This window comes from Callorhinchus milii, unplaced genomic scaffold (genome assembly GCF_018977255.1).
Source record: "Callorhinchus milii isolate IMCB2004 unplaced genomic scaffold, IMCB_Cmil_1.0 Scaffold2, whole genome shotgun sequence".
Lineage (NCBI taxonomy): Eukaryota > Metazoa > Chordata > Chondrichthyes > Chimaeriformes > Callorhinchidae > Callorhinchus > Callorhinchus milii.
The window spans coordinates 5,353,008-5,377,516 of NW_024704743.1; the positions used below are offsets into that span (position 1 = coordinate 5,353,008).

At 41.1% G+C, this 24,509-nt stretch overlaps 1 protein-coding gene across 1 annotated transcript; it reads left to right on the plus strand.

Annotated features, from left to right (window-relative positions):
* The first annotated feature begins 264 nt into the window (after window positions 1–264).
* LOC103183646 (protein mono-ADP-ribosyltransferase PARP14) lies at window positions 265–23,588 on the plus strand. The gene is made up of 16 exons (XM_042332007.1): window positions 265–464; window positions 4,984–5,108; window positions 6,702–6,732; window positions 8,962–9,165; window positions 12,287–12,514; window positions 12,720–14,686; window positions 15,372–15,617; window positions 15,985–16,206; window positions 16,467–16,578; window positions 17,708–17,836; window positions 17,923–18,093; window positions 18,883–19,071; window positions 19,513–20,112; window positions 20,382–20,539; window positions 21,796–21,970; window positions 22,722–23,588. The coding sequence occupies exons 1-16, from the start codon at window positions 284–286 to the stop codon at window positions 23,012–23,014; spliced, it is 5,031 nt and encodes a 1,676-aa protein (XP_042187941.1). The 5' UTR covers window positions 265–283; the 3' UTR covers window positions 23,015–23,588.
* Window positions 23,589–24,509: the final 921 nt, after the last annotated feature.

Here is a 24,509-nt window from a genome sequence, read left to right on the forward strand (position 1 = left end):
GGAGTAAGATAAGAGTATTTCGGTGGGGGTGGGCTGCAACTCGTCAATGATAGAAATATGATTTCACTGTTTTCTATTCAGAAAGGATTCTGTTGAGTTATTCTGTAGTAGTTTTCACTGCATTCTAAAAAAAANTGGCTTGCCTTTCTATTTTTCTGCATTTATAATATTAACTTAATTTACAAAGCAGTTCATTGGGTGAGTATCATATTTGTGAACCGCCCACTTATATAAATCAACTCATTCAGACAGATTCTTGAGTTCAAGTTTAGATGCCTTGAAGATGGCTTGTGGAGGGATAGTTTATTCTGTCTATGTGACAGGTTTGTCACAATTTAAGAAAAGAACAGTTGAAAATAAGCTAGCTGCTTACTTTCAAAGTAAGAAGAAGTCTGGTGGTGGAGAGTGTAATGTAAATATCCTTGAAAATGGAGAGGCAATGGTAACTTTCAACGAGAAACATGGTATGTTTTGCTGTAGTTTTACATTTAAAATTAGTTTGCAATACAGTGAGACTGAATTCAGAATATAATAGCAACAAATTGCATTTATATAGTGTCTTTCACATCGGGAGGATGTCCCAAGGCGCTGGACAGTCAGGGTTTGCACCCGTGCTGGTGGTTGGCATCAAGAGGGGTGGAGGGCAAGGGTGGTGAGAGGGTGACTGAGAGCACGGTTAAAATTACTGGCTATGGCGAGAGGAAGATCGTGAAACGGGTGCTGAAGGAAGCAAAGGAGGGGGTGAGGCGAAGGGACTCACCAGAGTTCCAGGGAGAGGGGCAGAATGGCCTGACTGCCGATGGTGGGGGGTGCAGGGCGGGGGAATGGATAGGTTGGTAAGTCGCAGAGGTAGCGAGGAACAAGACCGTGGAGGGCTTTAAAAGAAAAGCAGTTTGCATGTTATTGCGGCATTTGTTTGCATGTTATTATTCATAGTGCAAATTCTTTTTTAAAAAAATTATTTTTTTTGTTCCAATTAGGAAACATTTAAATTGTAATTTTACAGCTTTTTCCAAATAAAATAAAATGAAAGTTGATTTCCTTGAGTTGAATCCCCTGGAAATCCCCCACCTTCTTGTGAAACTGAAAGAAAACTTTTGCAGCTTAAGGCTCAGTCAGTTCTTAAAGTAATTTCCTGTTTTAAAACTATTACAACCGTTGAACACAGTTATTAAATCAACATGAAACCAAAAATATAAACAAATTGTTCGCAGGTTCTTTTCGTGTCGACGATGCCATTTTACTGTTCATCAATCCTAAAGCTCTGAAAATATTTGAAAACATTAAATACAAACATGGTGGAAATCCACAACAGGACAGGATGTATCAGAAAGAGAAAGTAACTTAGCTTTTTGTTTGTCAGCTTCCATAAGAACTTTTGTTTCTGTGCGTCCTTGTCTTAGTTGCACACATAATTTGTTCGTTTAAAACACCGTCTTAATTGGCTTCCGCCCGGCAGTGGTACAGTATCGTTTAAATGTAAAGAAAAGTAAAACTTTTCAGGGTGAAAGTGTAAAAGCTGCTGACTTTTTGGACTCAAGGATTATCGAAGCAATTCCTTTTATGAATCATGGACTGTGATCCCGTCCACCACCTTCTTTCCTCATGCCTGGAGAACACAGGTGGCTGGGGAGGAAATCATTCTAGTTAGACACGCAACAACAACAAATTACATTTATATCACATCAGGAGGACGTCCCAAGATGCTGGGTAGTCTTGCACCCGAGCTGGGGGTTGAAATCGAGAGGGGTGGAGGGCAAGGGGTGGGGGCGGTGAGGGTGGGAGTGGGGGTGGGAGAATCACCAAAGGCACGGGTTCTGACCCACTTACGCCCCAACCCACAACCTGCTGCCTCCGCTCGACTGGCATCCTGTATTCTGCTCGTGCCCTCCGTTCCACCATTGGCGGCCATACTTTCAGCCACTACGCCCGAAACTCTGGAACACTCTTCCTCTATTCCTCCATCTCGCCCCTTCCTTCCCCATCTTCAGATCGCGCCTGAAAACCATCATCTTCGACCGTGCCTACGGTCACCTCCCCCTCCCCCCCAGCTCGGTGTCGTGCTCATCCACTGTTCTGTACCTTCTTTTAACATGTATTTTTGCAGCTATGTATTGTTGAGCGCTTCAGTAAGCCTGTGTGCTATTGATGGCTTGGTGTTTGCGCTATTGGAAAGCTCGTGCAGTTACGCAGCTGCGGTGTATAGCTTTAAGAGCGATTTAAAGTCCATAGCCAGTAATTTTATTTAAAGGAAAATAGCTCATCAGCGACATCAAATATAGAATTGGCAATAATTTGGTGGGAACTTCCCTTTGCTATAGTTATAAAGAACTGGTAGAACCAGTCGTCTTGCTGACTCTCATTACAGAAGTTACACCTCAAAATAGGGTACTTGCACTCACAGAGAAGGGACTAACAGAGAGGCCGTTTAGTTCACTACACAGGAAACATTTTGGGTGTTTACATTAGGGGTGCGAATCGTCGCAGTGTGACCACATCTGTATTATCATGGATGTTGTCACACCCATGGCTATATATGGACTCTTTCAAATATTCCAATAACAAACCTCAGCATTGGAATTGTGATCCCATTCTCCACCTTTTTTGCCCATGCCTGAAGAACCCAACATTCACATAGTGCCTTTCACATCGGGACGATATCCCAAAGTGCTGCGAATTGGAATCAGGAGGGTGGAGGGCAAGGGAGGTGAGTGGGAGAATGACCGAAGCACGGTCAAAGCGGAAGGGCTCGAGATGGGCCTTGAAGGAAGCAAGGGAGGGGGCGAGGAGAAGGGACTTGCCAGAGTTCCAGAGGGGCAGAAAGGCTTGACTGCTCGAGCGGAGGGAACGGGCAAGTTGTTGAAGGTTTTAGTAGCTTGCAGAGGTAGGGAGGAGGAAGACTAGGGAGGGCTTTAAAAGTGAGGACTAGGATCTTAAGCTCGAACCTCTGTGATGTAACTCCTGGGTAAATGAAATGAGTAAATTCAATACAAAATTTTGGGTTGCCCAACCATTATCAATTTGCAACATGCACCAATACAGAATAAACAATACCAGGCCACTAGTGATGGACGATCATGCAAGGGAATACACTTGGTCATTTTAAAAGAAAATAACAATCTGTGAGGAGCAAAATTAAAGTTGATTCTTGTAAGATATAATATAATAATAATAATCCTTGCACTCGATATAGTGCTTTTCACATCTTTGGGACGTCTCAAAGTGCTTCGCAGAATATACTGTAAAGTGAATTGACTGTATTTTTGTGGGCGAAACGCGGAGGCCAATTGAGGATGGCAGTGTCCCACAAACAGTTGTGGACTGAGTGCCCAAATTATTATTGTGTTTTTTTTCTTGAGGGATTATTATCAGGCGTGTGGAGTAAGAAAACTTGCTCAAGGTTTCGCCCCCTGCCGGGAATCGAACCCAGGTCTCTGGCTTGTGAGATGAGTGCTCTAACCATTGAGTTATAGGACTCCCAAGCATTCTAGTTGGAATATAGTTAGTACAGCAAAAGTGTATTAAAACGTCCCTCAAAATAGCACCAGCTTGCTTATGAATTCACAGGGAGTTCATGGTACCTATCATAATAATAATAATAATAATAATCCTTGCATTTGATATAGCGCTTTTCACATCGGGAGGACATCCCAAAGCGCTTCACAGAACACACTGTAAAGTGAATTGACTGTATATTTGTGGGTGAACGCGGCACCAATTGCGCACAGCAATGTCCCACAAACAGTCGTAGATTGAAAATAACCAATTTATTATTGCTTTGTTTTGGAGGGATTATTATTAGGCTCTGTGTGGAGTAAGGAAACTTGGCCAAGGTTTCGCCCTCTGCCTGGAATTGAACTCAGGTCTCTCGCTTGCAAAGCGAGTGCTCTAACCACTGAGCTACAGGACTCCACATCCACCTAGTGAGGAATCAAACCCACACTTGTTGGATGTTAAACGACAAATTAGTGACTATCCTTCTTGAGGGGAGGTAAGCGAGGTTTTTTCGGAGTTGAACTGGCTCCAAGGTGACATGTTTGGCAACCGAACGAAGGAATCGAACCAGCCCTCTGTGGTGGTCTTTGTAGTCCGTTTCCTGAACCATGCAACTACGTAGTACACCAGGGCACTGCTGATGACAGCACAGCACAGCCCGGCTCATAGGCAGGGCCTGGAAGGACAGACCAATCACCGGGTGCAGGGAATTATTCCTCTCAAAGCCAAAGTTTTCTGCCATTTACAGTGGAAGTGAAAGTAAAGTACTGTAGTTCCTTTTTTTTATAACAATGATGAAGTATTCCTTCTGCTTCTACAGCAAATCCTTGTTCTAATGCACTTTGATGTAAATGTGGGCTCACTTATAGGACAATTGGGGTTTGGACCCTGAAATTTATTTACCAAAAAATCCAAAATGATGGCAGAAAACTTGCCACTGTGCTTCAGAACTCTGACTGGCTTCCCATGCGCTAAAACATGACCGACTTTGGGGTCATTTGGTTGATGTTGGCGATGACCCTCAAGTCAGATATTGTTTAGATTGGGAAGCCAGTCAGCGCATGCATCTCTACTCTAATCAACGCCCCCCCCCACCCCGCCCCACCCGCTGACTCGGGCCTTCTGTGCATCCCTTGACAAACCCTTGGTTGCTCGACCCCTACACATCACCATTGGCAGCTGTGCCTTCAGTTACCACGTCCCGAATCTCTGAAACTCCCTGCTTCAATCTCTCGCACCTGAAGACTTTTCTCTTTGACCATGTCTAAGGCAGATCCCCCTTTTCCCCGTCTAGGTGTTCAGGGCCTCAAATCCTTACAGACGTAAGGAGTGATAGGAGTGATGGGTGGTTGGGTAGGTGGAAAATGGATGGATGCCAATGAATCCATTTGACCATCTAATTTTGATAGAGGTGATTTTTCAACGTTCTCACTTGGCATCTTTCTAGATATTAATTGAAGTAATAATTTGGAATATTTTTAATTTTAGCACAAAAGTCTGTCTTGGAAAGGAAGCACTTCATTACCATTGAAGGAAAAAGCATTCCGCTAACTGTAAGCCAGGAAAGTGATAAAACCAGCATTCCTGAAGATGTCCAAGATCTTACCTCACCGGTAAGTGTAACCTCTGCAATAAATGTAAGATCCTGTTAACTTTTCCCTGTTTCATTGTTTTACTTTAGACACAGAGCATGCAACAGGCTGAACAAATTATTCTTTATTGATAATTTCTGACCTTTTTAATTCTTTTACATTTTCTATTCCACATAGCCCAGCAGAGCATTGACCTCAAGGCCCTTGTCCTCACCTTGTAGAGTAGAGAGTGATGGACTCACTGCTCCTTATCTCTTCAATCTCCTCCACCCCTGCTGTTCTGCCCATAACAAGGCCAGATTAAGGGATTGGGGGCTTCTAAACCAGATCACATTTGGGAGGCCCTTTGAACTATGCACCAAAATATGCAACAATACCTTTCTAAAATACTTTCTTGCATCACTTCATAGTTGCAAACATGTCAACCCCACGATCAAATCTTATTGTACAGGTCAGTTTGTGCTCAGTTGACATGATTTTGATCTATTCCAGGCAGGTCAGGGCGAAACCTTGGGCAAGTTTCCTTACTCCACACGCCTAATAATAATCCCTCCAAAAAACCAAAAACAATAATTAAATTGGTCATTTTCAATCTACGACTGTTTGTGGGACATTGCTGTGCGCAATTGGCTGCCGCGTTCGCCCACAAATATACAGTCAATTCACTTTACAGTGTGTTCTGTGAAGCGCTTTGGGATGTCCTCCCGACGTGAAAAGCGCTATATCAAATGCAAGGATTATTATTATTATTATTATTATTATTTGATCTATTCTGGATCATTGTAGATCTGAGTGTGTATTTGATGAGACTCACCTTTGAGAATGAGCGTTCACATTCACAGACTGTTACAAGTCGTGTTAAGAACATACAAAAGAGCAACTGCACACATTTGGAAATGTTGACTCTACCAAATGATTCTGCTTCCATATACTCTGGCAGTTTTCTCACACTTAATACGTGACATGAAATCCAGAAAGTGCAAGAATGCAAAAATACTGTCTATATTAAAATCTTTCAAATCTTGCCAAATAATTTTGCAGGAAGACATTACCCCAATTAAGATCAACATCAATCAAGGCTGACTCATGTTTTTTTCCTGTAAATAATAATAATCTTAACAATAATCCTTACATTTGATATAGCGCTTTTCACGTCTTCGAGACATCTCAAAAGCGCTTCACAGAATATACTGTAAAATGAATTGACTGTATATTTATGGGCGAAACGCGGCAACCAATTGCGCACAGCGGCGTCCCACAAACAGTCGTGGATTGAGTGACCAAATTATTATTGTTTTTTTTTCAAAATTATTATCCCGGAAGAACGATCCGCCAATTGACTTACAACCGGGTTCCTGCCGGGAATAGAACCTCAATTTAATTGAGGTTGCCGCAAATCATGCCAAGAATATTTTGCTCTTGGAGCTTCAAAGTCCATGTATCCATTGCAGAGCATATTGCCATCGCAGAAGATATTCAGTTGGCTGCACCTGCACTGTTCCTGGTTTGTTTCAATTTGAGAAGTAATTTCATTGCTAAAGTTACTAAAACTAAAATTCGGAAAATTCCGAAGTAAAATTCAGATTCTTTTTAATTGACTGTTTAAATTTTCAGGTCAAGGATGCTTCTAGCAGTAAACCTGAAGGTAAGAGCAAGCAGCCGTCACTGAGAATTGGTCCCATCTATTGATGAACAAAATTAGATGGCGAATATCCAATCAATAATTTTGTCACATACATCCTGAAAAATAAAACCTAAATGGGGTAGAGGAGCAAAGGGATCTAGGGGTACACATACACAATTTACTAGTAGTAGCAACGCAGGTAAATAAGGCCATAAAAAGCAAACCAGGCATTGGGATTCATTTCTATGGGGATAGAAATGAAATGCAGGGAAGTGATGGTAAACTTCTCTAGAACCTTGGTCAGACCACACTTAGAATACTGTGTGCAGTTCTGGTCCCCACATTATAGAAGGGATGTAGAGGCACTGGAGAGGGGGCAAAGGAGATTCACAAGGAAGATCCCCGATCTGAGAGGTTATATGTATCAGGAAAGGAGGGTAGGGGGTGACCTGATAGAGGTCTTTAAATGAAAGGTTTTGGTAGAGTAAACATAGGGAAGATGTTTCCACTTGTGGGGGAGACCAAAACCAGGTGCCATCAATATAAAATAGTCACAAATAGATCAAATAGGGAAGTTAGAAGAAATTTCTTCACACAGAGAGTAGTGGGAATGTGGAACATACTACCCACAAGGAGTTGTTGAGGCAAATAGATTAGATGTATTTAAGGGAAAGCGAGAGAGGTACATGAGGGAGAAAGGAATAGAAGGTTATGCTTGAAGGCTTAGTTGAGGAAGGGCAGGAGGAGGTTCATGTGGAGCATAAACACCGGCATAGACCAGTTGGGCCGAATGGCCTGTTTTTGAGCTGTATATTCTAATGTATTCTAATATGCTTAGATTTTCTGAAGTCATTTGATAATTTTTGAAGTTTTTAAACAGTTTATAGGATCCCTTCATGTGGGAAGGTGTCTCGGAGCGCTGAACAATGGGATTTGGGGTCAACCTGGTTCGAAAGGGGAGGTGACCAAGGGATATTTTTCAAGTAGGATAGGTTCCTTTGTCTTTAGGTTTGCGATTTTTAAACACAGGTTAAAGTCCAAATCGTTACAAATATAGGATTAGTGGGTTTAACACCTGTTTTTTGGATCAAGTGAGACTGAAAGTTTGCCAATGAAATTTCCCTCTGCTTCCAATGGAATGCACTCTCCCTTGAAAGACACACACTCCTGAACGAATTCTGAAGAGTATTAGGTGCAGGTTGGCAAGAGCTAGCGTTGGTTTACTGCTGGAGATGCAGACACTTGTTCAGTTAGGACTGTTATAGCTTTGGATTGCAGATATAGCAGGCGCTGAGCGGGAAGTAGGGACTGGTCTGCCCGTCCAAGTCCGGTCAGAGAGCCAGGCTGGCTAGTGTGTCATCAGCGGTGCCTTGGAGTAAGTAAGCCCACCTGGCTCAGGAACCGGGCGACTGAGACAGTCCCAGAGTAATGTGACTCGATTCTGATATTCCGTTGTCAAGCACGTCACTTTGTTACCAGCTCAGTTCAAGGCGACCCTGATTATAATGAGGATAGCATCTAAATGTCTTTTTTGTCTCGATAATCTATGGATGGGAATTACATTTCATGGGGGTAAAAAAAATGTCTTTAGTAGAATTCTAGATTTCTGACAGACAAAATCAGCTGCTGTTCCAGTCATCCCGGAAATGTAAGTTGTGGTTGGTCTCACAGAGCATGAAAGGAAGTGAAGTTAGCAGTGCAGAATGCAACAGACTCACAATCGGAACACCCCGCCTCGTGCATAAAGCCGAATGGAGGTTCATGACCACATGGCTGCCGTCAAGTAAAGGAGTAGTGTACCAACAAGTAATCTACACTGAAAGTTGATCAAGTGCCCAAGAAGCAGAAAAAAACATTTAGTAGGCCTAGGGCTCTGCATAAAATCATTGTGATGCTTCTGTTATTATCAGATCTTTCACAGAGTTCTAACATTCCCCTTCCTTCACCCTGTGACCTAATCATAATTATAGGTTTTCATACAAATGATTTGCACTGCTCAGTGCTTGTAATACAGTATAATGCACTTTTATGTACAATAATGCCTTTCTTCTCGGCAGGATGTCTCAAAAGAGCTTCACGGGTTATTCTGTAAAATGAAGTGATTGTGTATTTTGCAGTGTCAGAATGTGTGTCAGAAATAACATTTTTACAGTCAGGAAAGCATAGGAGACATAGAAATTCATTACTTTTTATATTTGTAATGTTTTGGTTCATAATTTACAGTAATCTTCCACTTTATCTCACCAATAGTTCCACTGAGCAACGTACAGAACAAAACACTGGAGGGAAGTGATCCAGTTGAATCATCGCGTGTTTGTATTAAAGTAGATACTGTAAAATTTTCAAGGGGAAACGTCGACTTTTTCATTGAATGTTGTATTGGCACATCATCTTTCCACATGCGACATACCAATGAAGCTACAACGTTTATTCTGGAATTCACCGATGACACTGGTAAGGTTAAGAAAAATGGTGATTCGGTTGTCCCAATCATTTGTGAATTGAAGTTTTTTAACAGTCGGAAGCTATGTAGAATGTCAATGGAGCAAGACATCCAAAAATGTCTTTGATGTACCACACAAAAGACTTCTTTACACGTGTCTCACACAGAGGGTTGTGAAAATGTGGAATGCACTGCTCCAGAAGGCAGCCCACATTCAATCAATTGAGATATTAAAATATACAGAGTATACAGAGATATTTTCTTACAAACAGCTCAATGGTCCATGTTCTTACTCCACAGGAGTCTCCACTCATTCCTTGTCCCTGCCATTCCACTCTCCCCTTCCCATCTGTGAAAGATCGAATCGGGGGGGTTTGGGGGGTGGTTTAGCATCTATACTATCTGATTCAACCATCGATTTAGGCACTGAGTACCACAATCTCACTAACCTCTGCATAAAGCAGTTCTTCCTAAATTCTCTTATTTCTCTTAGTCGCTATCTTAAAGCTATAAATGCAAGGATTATTATTATTAATTAGCTGTACCTGTTGCAGCTACACTTGCAACCAAAGGATCCAATATGGAATGTAGATTTCAGTGATACCACTCGCAAACCATTATGCCAAAGACACTGTGTGTACACCTTAAGCAAAATTGTGCGATGAGCTGTTTGGGTCATAGCTCATCAACGATAGAAGATTCAAAATGGAGTGATCTCTGCTGCTGGGGGCCATTTTGCTGTGTTCTTGCATGTCTTTCTGCGTCAAAGTCCCGCCGGGCTGTTCTTTAAGCGAGAAACTCATTTTGTCATGCTTTGTAGTCGTTTACAAAACCGAGGCCCTCCTGATTGCCGAGCGGGCCTTCAGCCACTCTGCCCCCACCCTCTGGAACTCCATCCCACAGTCCCTCTGCCTCTCCCCCTCCCTTACTTCCTTCAAGACCCATCTCAAGATCCTCCTCTTCAACCATGCCTTCAATCACCCTCCTTCCCCCCTGCCCTCCACCCTCCCTGATCCTGACCCCCAGCTGGGGTCCAAAACACTGACTGTCCAGTGCCTTGGGATGTCCTCTCGATGTGAAAGGCGCTATATGAATGTAATTTTGTTGTTGTTTACGCATTCAAGTCCAGCCGTGCTGTTCTTTGAGTGGGCAATTAATTTTGCCATGTTCTTGCATGCCTTTCTGCATGAAAGTCCAACGGTGCTGTTCTTTGTTCTTCAGTTTCATTTAATCGGCCTTCTCTCTTTTGTCTGACATTTTTATTTGTCCTTGAAAGGGTTGATCTTCACTTCTTAGGCATCTTTATCCCTTAAGATTAAGAAAATGTGCTTTTGGGAGGACTCCTATGGGAGGGCTCCTGTTGGGAGGACTCGAGGGAGGCCTCAGTAAGAGGACTTCAGTGGGATGACTCCTTGTTGGGAGGACTCCTGTTGGTAGCACTCCTGTGGGAGGACTCCTGTTGGGAAGACTCCTGCTGGGAGGACATCTTGTTGAAGTGCATACATGTATGATGAGCTTGTTTAGGTTATAGCTCATCAATGATAGGAGATCCCTGAAAACATATATGTCCATGATATCATCCTTTCCAATGAAGTATAAATCATGTCTCTACGTCAACCGGTTATTGGCGGAAAGACAGACATGTAGACAGACATTTGGTCTTTATCAATATAGATGAGTGAGGGATATAGATTTTGGAAGTATTTTAAGGGTATGGAAATTGGATTAAATGATCTGCCATTATCTAATAAATTGGTGAAATGGGCTGGAGCCCTCAATTTCCTATGTTCCTACAAAATTGGGGATGTTTTGTGGAGGGTTTCATGCAGCAGGCTGGTACCTACTGAGTGATGGTATCGGCTGGGTATATATGGTTTGAGGAAGTAGTAGAGGTAGAGTGGGGCAGTGATTTAAAAGTGAGAATGAGGATCTAGAACTCTGTTTACTGGGAGGTGAGGAGTCATTGGAGCTGGGTGAGGATAGTGGTAAGAGTCTCATAAAGTAGGGGATTTCAGTCTTGAAGACAGCTACCTCATATGGTCAAGTCACCAAGCCTGTGCCATTGGTCTGCTACCATGCTTGCCTGTCCTTCCGCTATGATCCATCAATGTGGCACTTGATTCCATTTCTACCTATCCCAGTACGTTTCATTATGTTTCATCCAATGTTTTTTCTTCCCATTCCTGCTTGGGGAACAGCAGGGCTTGGTTTTTGGTTCAGTCTTATTTCTTACCCAGAAGCTTCTCCTTTTATGGCATCATTTTCAGATATGGAGTTAGATTCCATGTGTACAAAATAATCATCCTTGCATTTGATCACGTCTTCGAGACACCTCACAGCACTTCACACAATATACTGTAAAGTGAATTGACTTTATATTTTGTGGGCGAAACGCAGCAGCCAATTGTGCATAGCAGTGTCCCACAAACAGTTGTGGGCTGAGTGACTAAATTATTATTTAATTTTTTTTAAAGGGATTATTATACCCGGAAAAGTGATCTGCCAATCAATTAACAACCGGGTTCCTATTTACTGCTAGGTGAACAGGTGTGTGGAGTAAGGAAACTTGCCAATATTTCAACCTGCCCGGGAATTAAACCCAGGTCCTCTCGCTTGCGAGGCAAGTGCTCTAACCACTGAACTACATGGACGACATTCTGAGGTTCCACTGACTCTCAGTACTCAAAAGGATTGATTTAAAATCTTTGTCAAGATTTAAAATCCCTTTAAATCCCTTCACAATCTTGTCCCTCTTTATTCGAGGGACAAATTTAATTCAACTATTGAGTGGTGCAGTGTAAGAGTTTCTTTTCAAATTTAACTTGATTCAAAATATCCGTTACCTTGTCTTTCATTTGTGATGCATTTTTCATAGTTGCTCGAACTTGCAGTGACAACTGATCCTTGTTCTTCAGAAATATTTTGGCATCTGGGAGCACCTTTGACAAATTATAAGTGCTTTAAATACTGTCTTCGTTCTTTTCATTCAGTTTAATAATCTTTTACTCATTTTGCAGGTGCAAAATCATTGGCAGTGATCATAAAGTTTGGATAATTTCTATTGCAGGTGGAGTGATAATCTTAACAGCTTTGTCTTTTCTTTTCAGTGATCTTACTCTTTGTTTCCTTTAGATTTGAACAAAGCTGTTCAAAATTTAAGCAGGAGTTTGCTGGAAATGAAAGTGACCGCCATCCAACTCCCAAGAACAGCCCAGCTTCGAGTTACTCAACTTCCGAAGTCCATAACACAGGATCATCTTGAATTGTACTTTGAACATGAACTCAAAGGTCTCGGCCCAGTGAAGGCTGTTTTAGATGAAGCTACACAATCAGCAATAATAGACTTCCCGGATGCAGAAAGTAAGATATCAAAAGTCTTGGTGGTTCTGACGAAGGGTTGTGGACCTGAAACGTTGACTCACTTTCATTTCTCCATAGATGCTGCCTGACCTGCTGAGTGTTCCCAGCGACTTCTATTTTTATGTTTTATTGTTTGTTAAACTGGTATTTCTACATTCACCTTATTTCAAATGAATAAATTTTGAACATTTCTTTTCCAATACAGCTGTCGAGCGCATCCTGTCGAAGCCCCATTACGTGAGTAAAAATACTTTAAAAATTCATCGTTATTATGAAAGCCAGAAATTGACCGAGTTTGCAACTGAGTTTGACACTGAAGAGCCTGGACCATCTAACCAGGAGAAGGACTCTGAATCATTGGATCGTGAATCATTGGATCAAAGGAGCAAAGATGATATTGAAGTTAACAGCAACCTTGTCACAGAAGAATGCATCTTCAAAAACAAATACTATGTTCAGATTTTGAGTCAGCAAAATCTAGAGGAAAACTTTTCTGCTGTTCAGTTTCATTTTGACATGCCCAACAATGTGGTGCAAATTACAGGGAAGGAAAATGAGGTATTCAAAGTTCAGCTAAAACTCTTCAACAAAGGAAACCAATTAGCAATCAACAAGATTCAACTATCAAAATATTTAAGAATGTTTTTGAGCGGTTTGAACAAAGAAGACTTCCTTACATCCCTATTTTTAGACTCAAAAATTAATGTAGCATGTTCATGCGATGAGGCTGAAGATGGAGTAGTTATGTATGGTGCTTCAGAATACCATCTACGAAAAGGTGAAGAAAAGCTCAAGATGACATTTGCGGAAGACAAAACACCAATTCCAGAAGATTTTTGTTTAAACAAGCAAAATGATTTCAGCCGGTTGATAAAGGAAACTGCAAGATCTTTGAAAGCAAATCATCACGAATTGAAGAACGTAGAGGAGAATTATCTGTTGAGCCACTTCCTGGAATCAAAAGCTAATTCAGGTGTTCCCAACTGCTTGATCCTTGTTGGATATAAGATCATTATCAATGAAGCAAAGAAATGCATAGAAAATTACATTTGGGAAAACTCGCCTTGTGAGATTGTTATTGATGTTGAATCGCCTGGTGTCTTTGAATATGTGCAACGATTTTTTAATTTGTCAGAGGTGCTCCAGGATGCTAAAATAGAGTTTCTGAAGAACAAGGATCAGTTGTCACTGCAAGTTAAAGCAACTATGAAAAATGCGTCACAAATAAAAGACAAGGTGACGGATATTTTGAATCAAGTTAAGTCTGAAAAGAAACTCTTACGGCAACCTGGTGCTGTTCAGTTTTTCGACAAAAACCGAGACCTGCTGAAGAAGCTGGAAAACCCATACAAATGCATCATCCACATAGCGAGTCAGGGAGAGAAACAAACAGATGTTACCGTTTCAGAACAATCACAGACCATGTCTACAATTGACTTTCTGAACAAATTTAAAATATCAGTCGTGAAAGGCAATATAATCCTCAGTGACGCTGAAACAATTTTGCACCCAACAAACAAGTCTCTGGATTGTACTTCTGGATTGTCAAAAGCACTTGTAGATGCTGCTGGTCATGAACTTCAACGAGCCTTAAATAAACGCCAATCTCATGTTCAAGGAGGTGAGGCCTTTATAACGAAAGCAGGAAAATTACCCTGGGAATTTATTGTTCATGTAGTTGGAACCAAGCCCCTGTCTTTAACAGAAAACCAAGAAGTTCTTAAAGCGGCCATAGTAAAAGCTCTGTGTCTTGTTAATGATAATTTTTCAAAGTCTATTGCAATTCCTGACTTTCGTCTCGGAGAGTCTGAATCCTCAGCAACAGTTATAGGGAAGGCTATCAAGGAATATTGCCAAGAAGTGAACAAACCATGTCTGACTGATATCCGACTTGTATGTGGCGACGACAACTCTGCTAAAGCAATGAGCAAGGCTTTGAAGAAAATGATGGCGCCTGGGTCTAAGACTTCAAAGTTCTCAAACTTCATGAAATTGTCTTTCATACAAAGCAAGAAGCAAGAAACCAACAAAGAACTCAGCGCATCCAATGAGCAAACTAATGCTGCCGTGACCACAATAATACCAGACCCAACAGGCAGCACAGGGATAATTTTTACAACTCAAGAAGGTGTACGAGTTTCTTTAATAAAAGGAAACATTGCAGAACAGAAGGTAAATTATGGTGAAAATAATGATATATTTTTAATAAAGATAACTAATTCAAAAAGGCTCAATACAACCATAAATAAATAACAAATACTTTTTGGGGGGTCAGACACTTGAGGAAACCCATCACTGTGCTTAAGAGTATCCAAACCAAGCTGAGATTTCCATGAATCCCACCTACATATGCAAATTCTAGAGATAGATTGTTGGAATGGAATGTGCGCTCTCTCCTTAATCCTTGCATTTGATATAAATCTTTTAATGCCAGGAAGAAGTCTCAAAGCGCTTCACAGGATTTTACTGTAAAATGCAGTGACTGTGTATTTGGAGCCAAACATGATAATAGTAATCCTTGCATTTAATATAGTGACTTATCATGTCTTCGAGCCGCCTCAAAACAGAATACACTGTAAAGTGAATTGATTGTATATTTTGTGGGCGAAACGCGGCAGGCAATTGCGCACAGCAGTGTCCCACAAACAGACATGGATTGAAGTGACCAAATTAGTGGTTACTCGATCCAAGTTATTGGTCACGCATGTTAGCCAATTTGCGGATCCCATAAAAAAAATCATGAAGTGATTGACCAATTTTATCTGGAGGGATTGTTGACCAGGACCTTGGGAGAAACTGTTCACTCTTTGCTTTCCGAGGAAAGAAAGCCTAATTCCTGACAACCTTTCTTTTACAGGTTGACGCCATTGTGAACACTGTGTCACATGATATGAATCTTTCATACGGAGCTGCGTCTAAAGCGATTGTGCTAAAGGCTGGGGATCAGTTACAAGTGAACACAAACAATGCCAAAGGGTCCACAACATTTAAGTCTGGAGATGTTTTACCCGTCAGCACTGCAGGGTGCAAATTACATTGCCAGACAGTTTACAATACCATTTGTTGCCAGTGGAGCAAAGCTCAAGATTCTAAACCTGAAAATGTAAGTGTCCTTATTGCGGTTGTGTTTCCTATTCAATATAAGTTTCAATTCCACTGATTTATGAAAATGCTATCTTCTATAAAGCTGAACTTGAAAAAGCTTCTCGTTGCAACTCCCTTCTTGCTTGAGTAATATTTTTAATTGATCACTTTGGGAAGACGCCCTAAAGGCACTTAACCGTAACGGCCGTGAGCTGCTGGTGGGAGCTGAAGTATAATAATGATCCTTGCATTTCAAATAATGCCTTATCATGCGGCTGAAACGTCCTGAAGTGCTTCACAGGTTTTACTATAAAGTATAGTATCTATGCATTTGTAGGCGAACTCTAACATAACATCATTATGTGTATTCATGTTTTTCACAATAGGTGCTTGAAACAATAATCCAAAAATGCCTGGAAAATGCGCATAAAAGTCAATACAAATCAATCAGCTTTCCTGCTATCGGTACGGGAAATCTGTCATTTCCAAAAGATCTGGTAGCACAAACATTTCTTGAGGAAATAAAGAAATTCAGCAAAGCAAATTCATCCTCTTCACTTAACGAAGTGAATTTGGTCATATATGAGAAGGATCTGGAATGTTATCAGGTATGCATGTCTGTGTTTTTCTGGTATAAGTAATAGTATTGCTGTTGCATGCAATATATTCATTTTTATTGTTACAATTTAATTTTTTTTAATAAAGATTGCCTTTATCAGCAATAACATTTAAAGATCAACTATATGAAGTACTTTAAATGGGTAAATTATGTTTACATTTCAATGCTGGTATTTATCATATAAAATGCCTTCAAATGTTTGATTCCACTTTAAAAGGAAAACATATAAGATATCTTGAACCTTTGCAGGCGTTTGAAGATGAAATGTTGATAACTTCAGGAATGCCGGCCAATGAACTGCTCATCGTAAGAGAAGAGAGGAACATCAGAAATGTGCATCCACCAACAGGAACCACAAAAGGTACAAATAAAAACTTTGATATCAAACTCTACATTGAGTCTTTGATCGAAAACGCTTTCTTCTACCTCTGGAACATTTTCTTCCAATGCCCTTTCTTTATTCTTTATTCACAACCCAATTGCAATCTTTATCTGTTATCACAGGTAATTGTCAATTGCAGCCATTTTGTTCAGGCCGATCACAGCAGTTGTTTGTGCCAGCAGGGCCCCAGACAGCAGCAGCAACAACAACAATTTACACTTATTTAGCGCCCTCCACGCCGGGCGGCAGTGGTGGGAATGATTAATCGGTAATTGACCCACTGCTCACAAATGCACTGAAAAATCAGCTATTTCACCTCATTATAATGCGATATTGCATTTTATGGTTCCCCAAAACGAGGCCTCACTGTATAATAATGTCCCATTCACCATATATATCTCTGACAATGCAGTGTTACCCCAGTAATACACTGAAGTGCCAGCCTAGACAATGAGCTCAAGTACCGATGTCGGGCTTGATCCCACGATCTTCTAACCTACAACAACCAACAAATTACACTTGTATAGGGTCCTTCACATCAGAAAGACATCCCAGGGGGCTGGACAGGCCGGGTTTTTTGGACCCAGGCTGGGAGTTGGGGTCAGGAAGGTTGGAGGACAGGGCGGTGGGGAGGGTGGCTGAAGGCACAGGTTGAAGAGGAAGGTCTTTAGACGGAACTTGAAGGAGGCAAGAGAGGGCATGAGGGGGAGGGATTGCGGGATAGAGTTCCAGAATGTGGGGGGTGGGCAGAGATGTTGAATGCCTGACCAGCAATGGTGGGGCGGGAAGTGTGGAGGAGCTGAAGAAAGCCGGTGTCTGCTGAGCGGAAGGAGCGGACAGAATGATATGGGGTTAGGAGGTCGGAGAGGTAGCAAGACCGTGGAGGGCTTTGAAGGTGAGAACGAGGGTTTGTACTCGATTCTCTGAGGGATGGGGAGCCAGTGAAACCGGGCAAGAATGGGAGTGATTGGTTCAAACCTAGAGGCAAAACCAGTAATAACTGAGCCAAATTGACAGCATGTAAATCAGCTATGTATTGTTGGGATATTTTTTTTGTGGGTTTGACATGCTATGATATTTATTGGTTTCATTTCTGTTGTATATCCAGAGCAGGTTTTCAATTCACCGGTTCCTTCTGTTACCATACCCATTGAGGACATAACTATTGAAGTATCATGCAAAAAGACTAAAACAATATATGCAGATGCAGAAGTGGTGCTCAGGAGTGACTCCAAAGGTGAGGTCAACTTTTAATTTACTTAATTGTTTTCTGAATCCATTAATGTTACAGAGGTATAAGCAATTTCATTTCATTTCTTACAGTGAAAGGAACTGATGACATTAAGATAACAAAGGAAGGATCAACATTTTTGGTTTATTGTCGAATCAAACCTCAAGCAGACTTGGCAAATATTTTGTTTAAAGCCTTGAGTAAATGTGAAGGCAAATATTTTGGATCCGTGTGTATCCCTGTTCCTCAATACATTCTTTCAGGCAAGTATTTGTATTCTATGTTTAATAGAGTGCTTTAAGTCATATCATGATCCAGCAACTGTCCTGCCAGCCTTTGGAATTCGCTCCTCCAGCCTTCAATCACGCTATCGGCCTTTAAATCCTGCTTAAACACCTATTTCTTCGACATGCCTGCGGTCACCTCTCCTTATAATAATCTTTGCATTTGATCACAACAGCACTTTATCATATCTTTAAGACGTCTCAAAGCGCTTCACCAAATATACTGTAAAGTGACTTGATAGTATATTTTGTGGGCGAAACGCAGCAGCCAATCGCGCACAGCAGTATCCCATAAACAGTCATCGATTGAGTGACCAAATTATTTTAATCTATTTTGAAGGAATTATTACCTCCGGAAAAGCAATCGACTAACAACCGGGTTCCTACTTACTGCTAAGTAAACAGAGGTGTGTGGAGTAAGGAAACTTGCCCAACGTTTCGCCCTGCCGGGGAATCAAACCCATGTTCTCTTGCTTGCGAGACGAGTGCTCTAACTGCTGAGCTACAGGACTCCTTGCTTGGCTTCTGACTTTGTCGCGGTGCGCAAACTAGTTGCTGCATTCACTTACCAAATACACAGTCAGTATGCTACTGTAATTCCTATGCAGCACTTTGAGATATCTCAGACACAGCGTGGTTGCGTGATGAGGGGCTAAATCAAATACTAGGATTATTATAAGGAACCCAGGAAATGAAATTTGAAGTCAACTCGTGATTTGTAAATTTCAGCTGATTTGGATTTAATTGTTTGGTGATTTTTTTCAACAGGAAAGATGCCAGACCGGGTAAAATCATTCGCTGTGGCAGTTTTGGATGCTGTTTATCAATTCACAGAAACAAAGCACACATCACTTACACAAGTAACAGTGAGTGATTGCTCACCTGAATATGTGAAAGTATTTGAAGAGCTGAAGAAAATCAAAGTAGAAAAGAGTGGCTTGGCGTCCGCAATGTCAAGTATGTTAATTCTTAAGATATAAACAGTGAAGGGAAGGATATTTGTACAATAACAATTTGCATTTATATAGTGCCCTTCATGAGGGGTAGCGTCCCAGAGAGCTTGAGAGTGGCAGAGTCTGACACCGGGTGGGGAGGGAGGTGGCAAGACGGAGGGATTGAGAGAGAGTTTCAATAATGTGATAAGACAAGGTCAAATGCAAGGATTATTATTATTATCAACTGGATTTGGCTGTGAATCCACTGGAGTCCAAGTTATAAAATGCCAACTGAGGAAGCTGTTGTCAAGTAAAATAGGATTAATTAACTATTTGCCATAGCTGATGTATGCTAAAAAAAGTTATGAGGTTTTGCATTAAATCACATTGATTCTTGGAATTAGTTTATTGGTTTATTCGGTTATATTGGATTTGAATGTTAAGTTCTTTCTTTGCTTCGCAGAATTGTATTCTTGGGTGAGTGGAAGCCAAGTGCCTGATGATAACCCTGAGGTGGACGAGTACGCATTCAAGCCAGTGGTCTTTCAATTCTACTTCACAAATAATGGAAATATTGACCAAGCTTGGGATGATATTCAGAAGTTAGTGAATAAAGAACAACTGGAAAAAAAAATACCGCTCAGTGTATCCCATGAAAAATTTACTGTTGATGATATTGAAGAAATAATGGAGTCTTGCAGAGTTATGCATGTATCAGTCACCATCCACAAAACACACATATATTTGTCTGGATGTATAACTGATGTATGCTCTGCTCAGGATACTATTTTTAACGTGTGCCAAAAGATAGGAAAAAGAGAAATTATGTTACGTGAAGAAATGTTTCTCATGGAAAAAGTGTGTTGGAAATTCAAGATGGAAAATCATTGGGACAAGTTCAATCCAACTATGAATGCCCATATTGAAAAGGCTTTCAATAAAAGAGAAAATGAAGTAAAAGTAGAGACAGAAGAAGGATGCTTTTTTGTGTTTGACTTCAAAAACAACATGTGCACAGATGACGAGGGAGTCTCTGTTCGCATATGTCGAGCATGTCCTGCAGGTAAGGAACTGACATTTATTCATTCTCTGAGTTTCTTGAGTTTTGCCTTTTTAATCCTAGTGAGAAATGCTTAACCTGCTGGAGTTCCACCCATAAGCGTATGCTGACAAGAGCAATGTGGTATCATGACCTTAACAGACATTTCGTCTAACTATTTTCGGTCACGACAACGTGCAGTAATCCTGCGAAACGCTTTGGGATGTCCTCCCAACGGGAAAGGCGCAACACCAAATTTAAGGATTATATATAACAGTCCATCTTCATTTCAGATGACATCCTTCCAGACAACTGGGAGGATGTAGAAGACCAAACCAAATTCTCTGAAGTACTTCTGAAACCTGACTCCTCAGAATATAAAGAAGTAGCTGATGCTTTTTCGCAAACCTTAGGAGATCAAGCAAATCTGCCAACATTCAAAATTGACAGTGTAAGTCTAAATCTTTTCTGAACATACAGGCATAACGGAAATGTTGAATGTTACTGATATTACAGTTGCATAAAGATAAATTATGATGGCTATCTTATTAAGTGGAAATATCCAGGGCGGAAATCGATGAATGAAGAAAGGTTTATTGAATGGGAATATTCCAAATCTTGAGCTGAGGTAATGGTATATGTCACCATCTGTCCCATCTCCTCTCCTATCACAGGACCCTTCTTGTTATAATCACAAATACCCTACCTTCCCCTGCTATTTCTCCTGTGCTCCTGTTGTCAATCCTGTTGATCCACAGCTGTCCTCCCTACCCCACAGCCGATCCCTGACCAGGACCATTTTCCTGTCAAGCACTTTGGGAAGCTACCATACATGAGAGGCACTATGTAATTGCAAGTTGTTGTTGTTGTTGTTGTACGCATCGACTTCAAACATTTCCTTCTCCAACAAGACTCTCCATCCATGAACTCATCTTGGATAAGTACATCCTTGATCTCACTGAGATTCAGCTGACCCCTCTCCCTCATCAAGGCCACTCTCAAGACTCCCTCATCAAGACTGATAACATCTTGCTTCTGGCTCCAACTTCTACAATTTCTTGGCCTCTCTCTCTCTCTCCAACTCACTGAATGTGCAATCTTGGCATTCAGTTTGACTCAGCTCATTTCCTCCCTCACATCCATTTTATAATCCTGACCACTTTTCTGCTTTTTGCCGCATCACCCACCTCAGTCTTATCTGCCACATTTTTTACCTCAAAGGGTCGCCCAATACCCAAGGTGAAAAATGTTGTCTTTTAAAGCAGTGAGTTCTGGAGATTGGGAGCATAGTGGCTGAAAGCACATGCGCCAGTGGTGGAGCGGAAGGTTTGAGGGATGTGCAGAAGGCCCGAGCCAGCTGAGGGATTGGGCGGGTAGAGAAATGGGTTGCGAGCAGGTTGGAGAGGTAGGGTTAGAGCTAACTGTGAGTAAAACTAAAACGTCAACTGTAAAAAGTGATAACTTGAGATAAGTGAAAAGACTAAAAAAATGGTTTCAGAATAACCTGATTTTTGTTTTCTGAAATGTGTATCAGGAGTCTATCAATTAGATTAAGATAGTTTTGTGTAGAATAGACCAGTAGAGACTGCAACCAAGCATCAACTTTTCAGTTCAGGGTTTACTACACTTGCAGTTTCTATATTTGATGATCTATTTTTAGTTGGATATTCAGATATGAAAATAATCAATGTTTGTGAATGACAACAGATCAAACGGATCCAGAATCCCACTCTTTGGCGTCTGTATGTTGCAAAAAGAAACGAAATGAACAGACTTGCACCACTAACTCAGAATGAAAAAATCCTGTACCATGGAACATGCTCAGATGTGTGCGCTAAAATCAATGCAGATGGTTTCAATAGAAGCTACTCTGGAGCAAATGGTAAGTACAACATACGCCGACATTCAATAGCTGTGATTATGACTATCCTCCTTGGTGGGGGGGGGGGGGGGGGGGGGTGGGGTGGGGGAAGCTTGGTCTCCTTTGAGCTAAACCGACTCCAAGGTGACATGTTTGACGATGGAATGTCAGAATCAAAACTGCCCTCTGTGGCTCAGTGTTCCACTTTCTTCAACCGTGTCTTCAGCTCCCCTCTCGACTCTCTACCCCCTCCTCGCTCCCTCCCCTCACCCTGACCATTTCCCCTCTGCTCGGGTCCCGACCCAATGGTCCAGCGCCTAGGGATGTCCTCCCGATGTGAAAGGCGCTCTATAAATGCAATCTTGTTGTTGTTGTTGTGACTAAGCCATTATGTGACCACGTTATAGAGAATGATCCCATTTAGAATGCTCTGGATAACCTAAAGGAATTTAATGTGGAGATGTATTTGGCAATTTGTACTGGTGCTCAATAGATATCCATTGGCATTTCATCAAGAATATCAATTATTTAATCTGTGAAGTGACAATAGCCTTGTTTCTTGTACATAGCACAATGGACAGGCAGTATCCTATGTTTTAGTGCTTAGCTTGCAGGAAGTGGGATCAGGAACGCCCAACAGACCCAAAAGTGGGGCATTTTTAATGCAGATCTTCGGTACACCAGTTGCCATTTGTAAGTCCATATATGACTGAACTCTATGCATGCAGTAAATTCCTGGCAACTGAGTATCAACCATTTTTTCCCTTTTCAGCTGTTTTTTATGGAGATGGAACATATTTTGCAATAAATGCAAGATATTCTGCAAGCGACCAGTATTCGAAGCCTGATGCAAAAGGATTCAAACTCATCTACAGAGCGAGAGTTTTAACTGGAGAGTATGGTCAGGGGCAGAAAGGCCTGAAGGAGCCTCCGCTCAAAAATCAACAAGGAGGCCCAGACCGCTATGACAGTGTCACAGATCAATTACAATCTCCCAGTATGTTTGTTGTGTTTCAGGACAATCAAGCCTATCCAGAGTATCTCATTCAGTTTCTTACTAAATAAGTGAGATTACAGAATTGCTGAAGATATAGCTGCACTGGAACAAACAGGCTAACATAATAGTGTCCCTGAAAGAAAAAACTTTGTGTGTTATAGTTTATTAAAAATATAAATTACAATATTGAAAAGAAAGCACATGGATAGTGTACCCTTTGTATCTCTCCAAGGGCTTTCGTCAAATTGGTTGTAATGTGCTTAACTATATTTCAGATTATGGTTAGCATTAAGAGATGTGCAGTTTTAATGTTTTGCAAGTCATGCGGTGCCTCTTCTGATTTGAAAACAGAAGATGTGGTGAAATCATATTGTTCAAAGTTTATTAGCTAACAATTGCACAAATTACCCCAAGGCTACTTTAAGAATGTATTTGGATTTATTTGTTGCTTTTTATAGATGTTGCTCGTGACAATTTATTGCAGTTTTCTTACCAATGGCACAGCTCAGTTCTCCAGTTTAGATTGCTTTTGCATAAGATTTTCCCCACAAATTAGAGTAATCTTGTAATCTCACTGCACGTCAAATTAAAGCAACCAACTGATGTAACACAATTTGCTTCCTAAATAAAATATTAAACTACTTACGTGGTATTTTCCCATTTCTGTATATCTAACATAGCGGCAGCAACAATTTTTGCCTCTCCATATGATGGAACCACATGGAATACCGCATTGTCACAGGTGCCGTCCTTCGAATGACATATTAAACTGAAGGTTCATCTGCAGATTTAGGTGAACATTAAAGATGCCATGTCATGACTCAAAGAGAAGGGATTTTCTCCCAGTGGCCAACAATCCTCCAGATAAAACTGTTCATTGCTGGTTGTGGGAGACTGCTGTGCGCAAATTGCCACCTTCACCCGATAACACATTTGCTATACTTTACAATAAAATCTTGTGAAGCATTTCAAGATGTTTGGCAACATGATAATGAGCTATATGCAAAGGTTTTTACATTGAACAGGTGTAATTTTGTGATCCTCATGTGTTGCCCTCACTGCCAATAGTTCCCAGCGACAGATCACAAGATTAGCCCCAGTGAAGAAGACCCCTTGGGCCATCTGATCTCATCCCTCCAGAATACCCAGCTAACCGTTCCCTACCACCCACTGCCCGCCCCCCCCCCCACCCCTAACCCCACCCCCCCACCCCCAACAACTCACACAAAAATATCCAATATATGGTGCTGGTTCAGTTCCGAAATGACTGAGGAAGAAAGACTCATCAGAAGTCAGGTGGGAGCAGGGGAAAGTGGGTTCAGTCCAAAACCTGTTAAAGAAAGTAAATCGTAATTGTCCTAACAAACATGATCACCTCACAAACGGCACATCACTCACAATCTATAAATCTATTATAGAATACTTATATTCTATAAGTATTCAATTATTCAAACGCACAAACCAATAGAAGTATAGAACTCTATTGTGTTTTTCATGAAGGGGAATAGCTACTTGAAAATAACTCCAGGTTAGAGTTTCAAATGTGTGCCTTGGAAATTTCCT

Coding starts and splice junctions, on each gene's coding strand:
- LOC103183646 (XM_042332007.1), top strand. CDS start 284: ATGGCTTGTGGAGGGATAGTTTATTCTGTCTATGTGACAGGTTTGTCA. Junction 14,687..15,371: donor GAAACATTGCAGAACAGAAG/GTAAATTATGGT, acceptor TTTCTTTTACAG/GTTGACGCCATTGTGAACAC. Junction 17,837..17,922: donor GCTCAGGAGTGACTCCAAAG/GTGAGGTCAACT, acceptor CATTTCTTACAG/TGAAAGGAACTGATGACATT.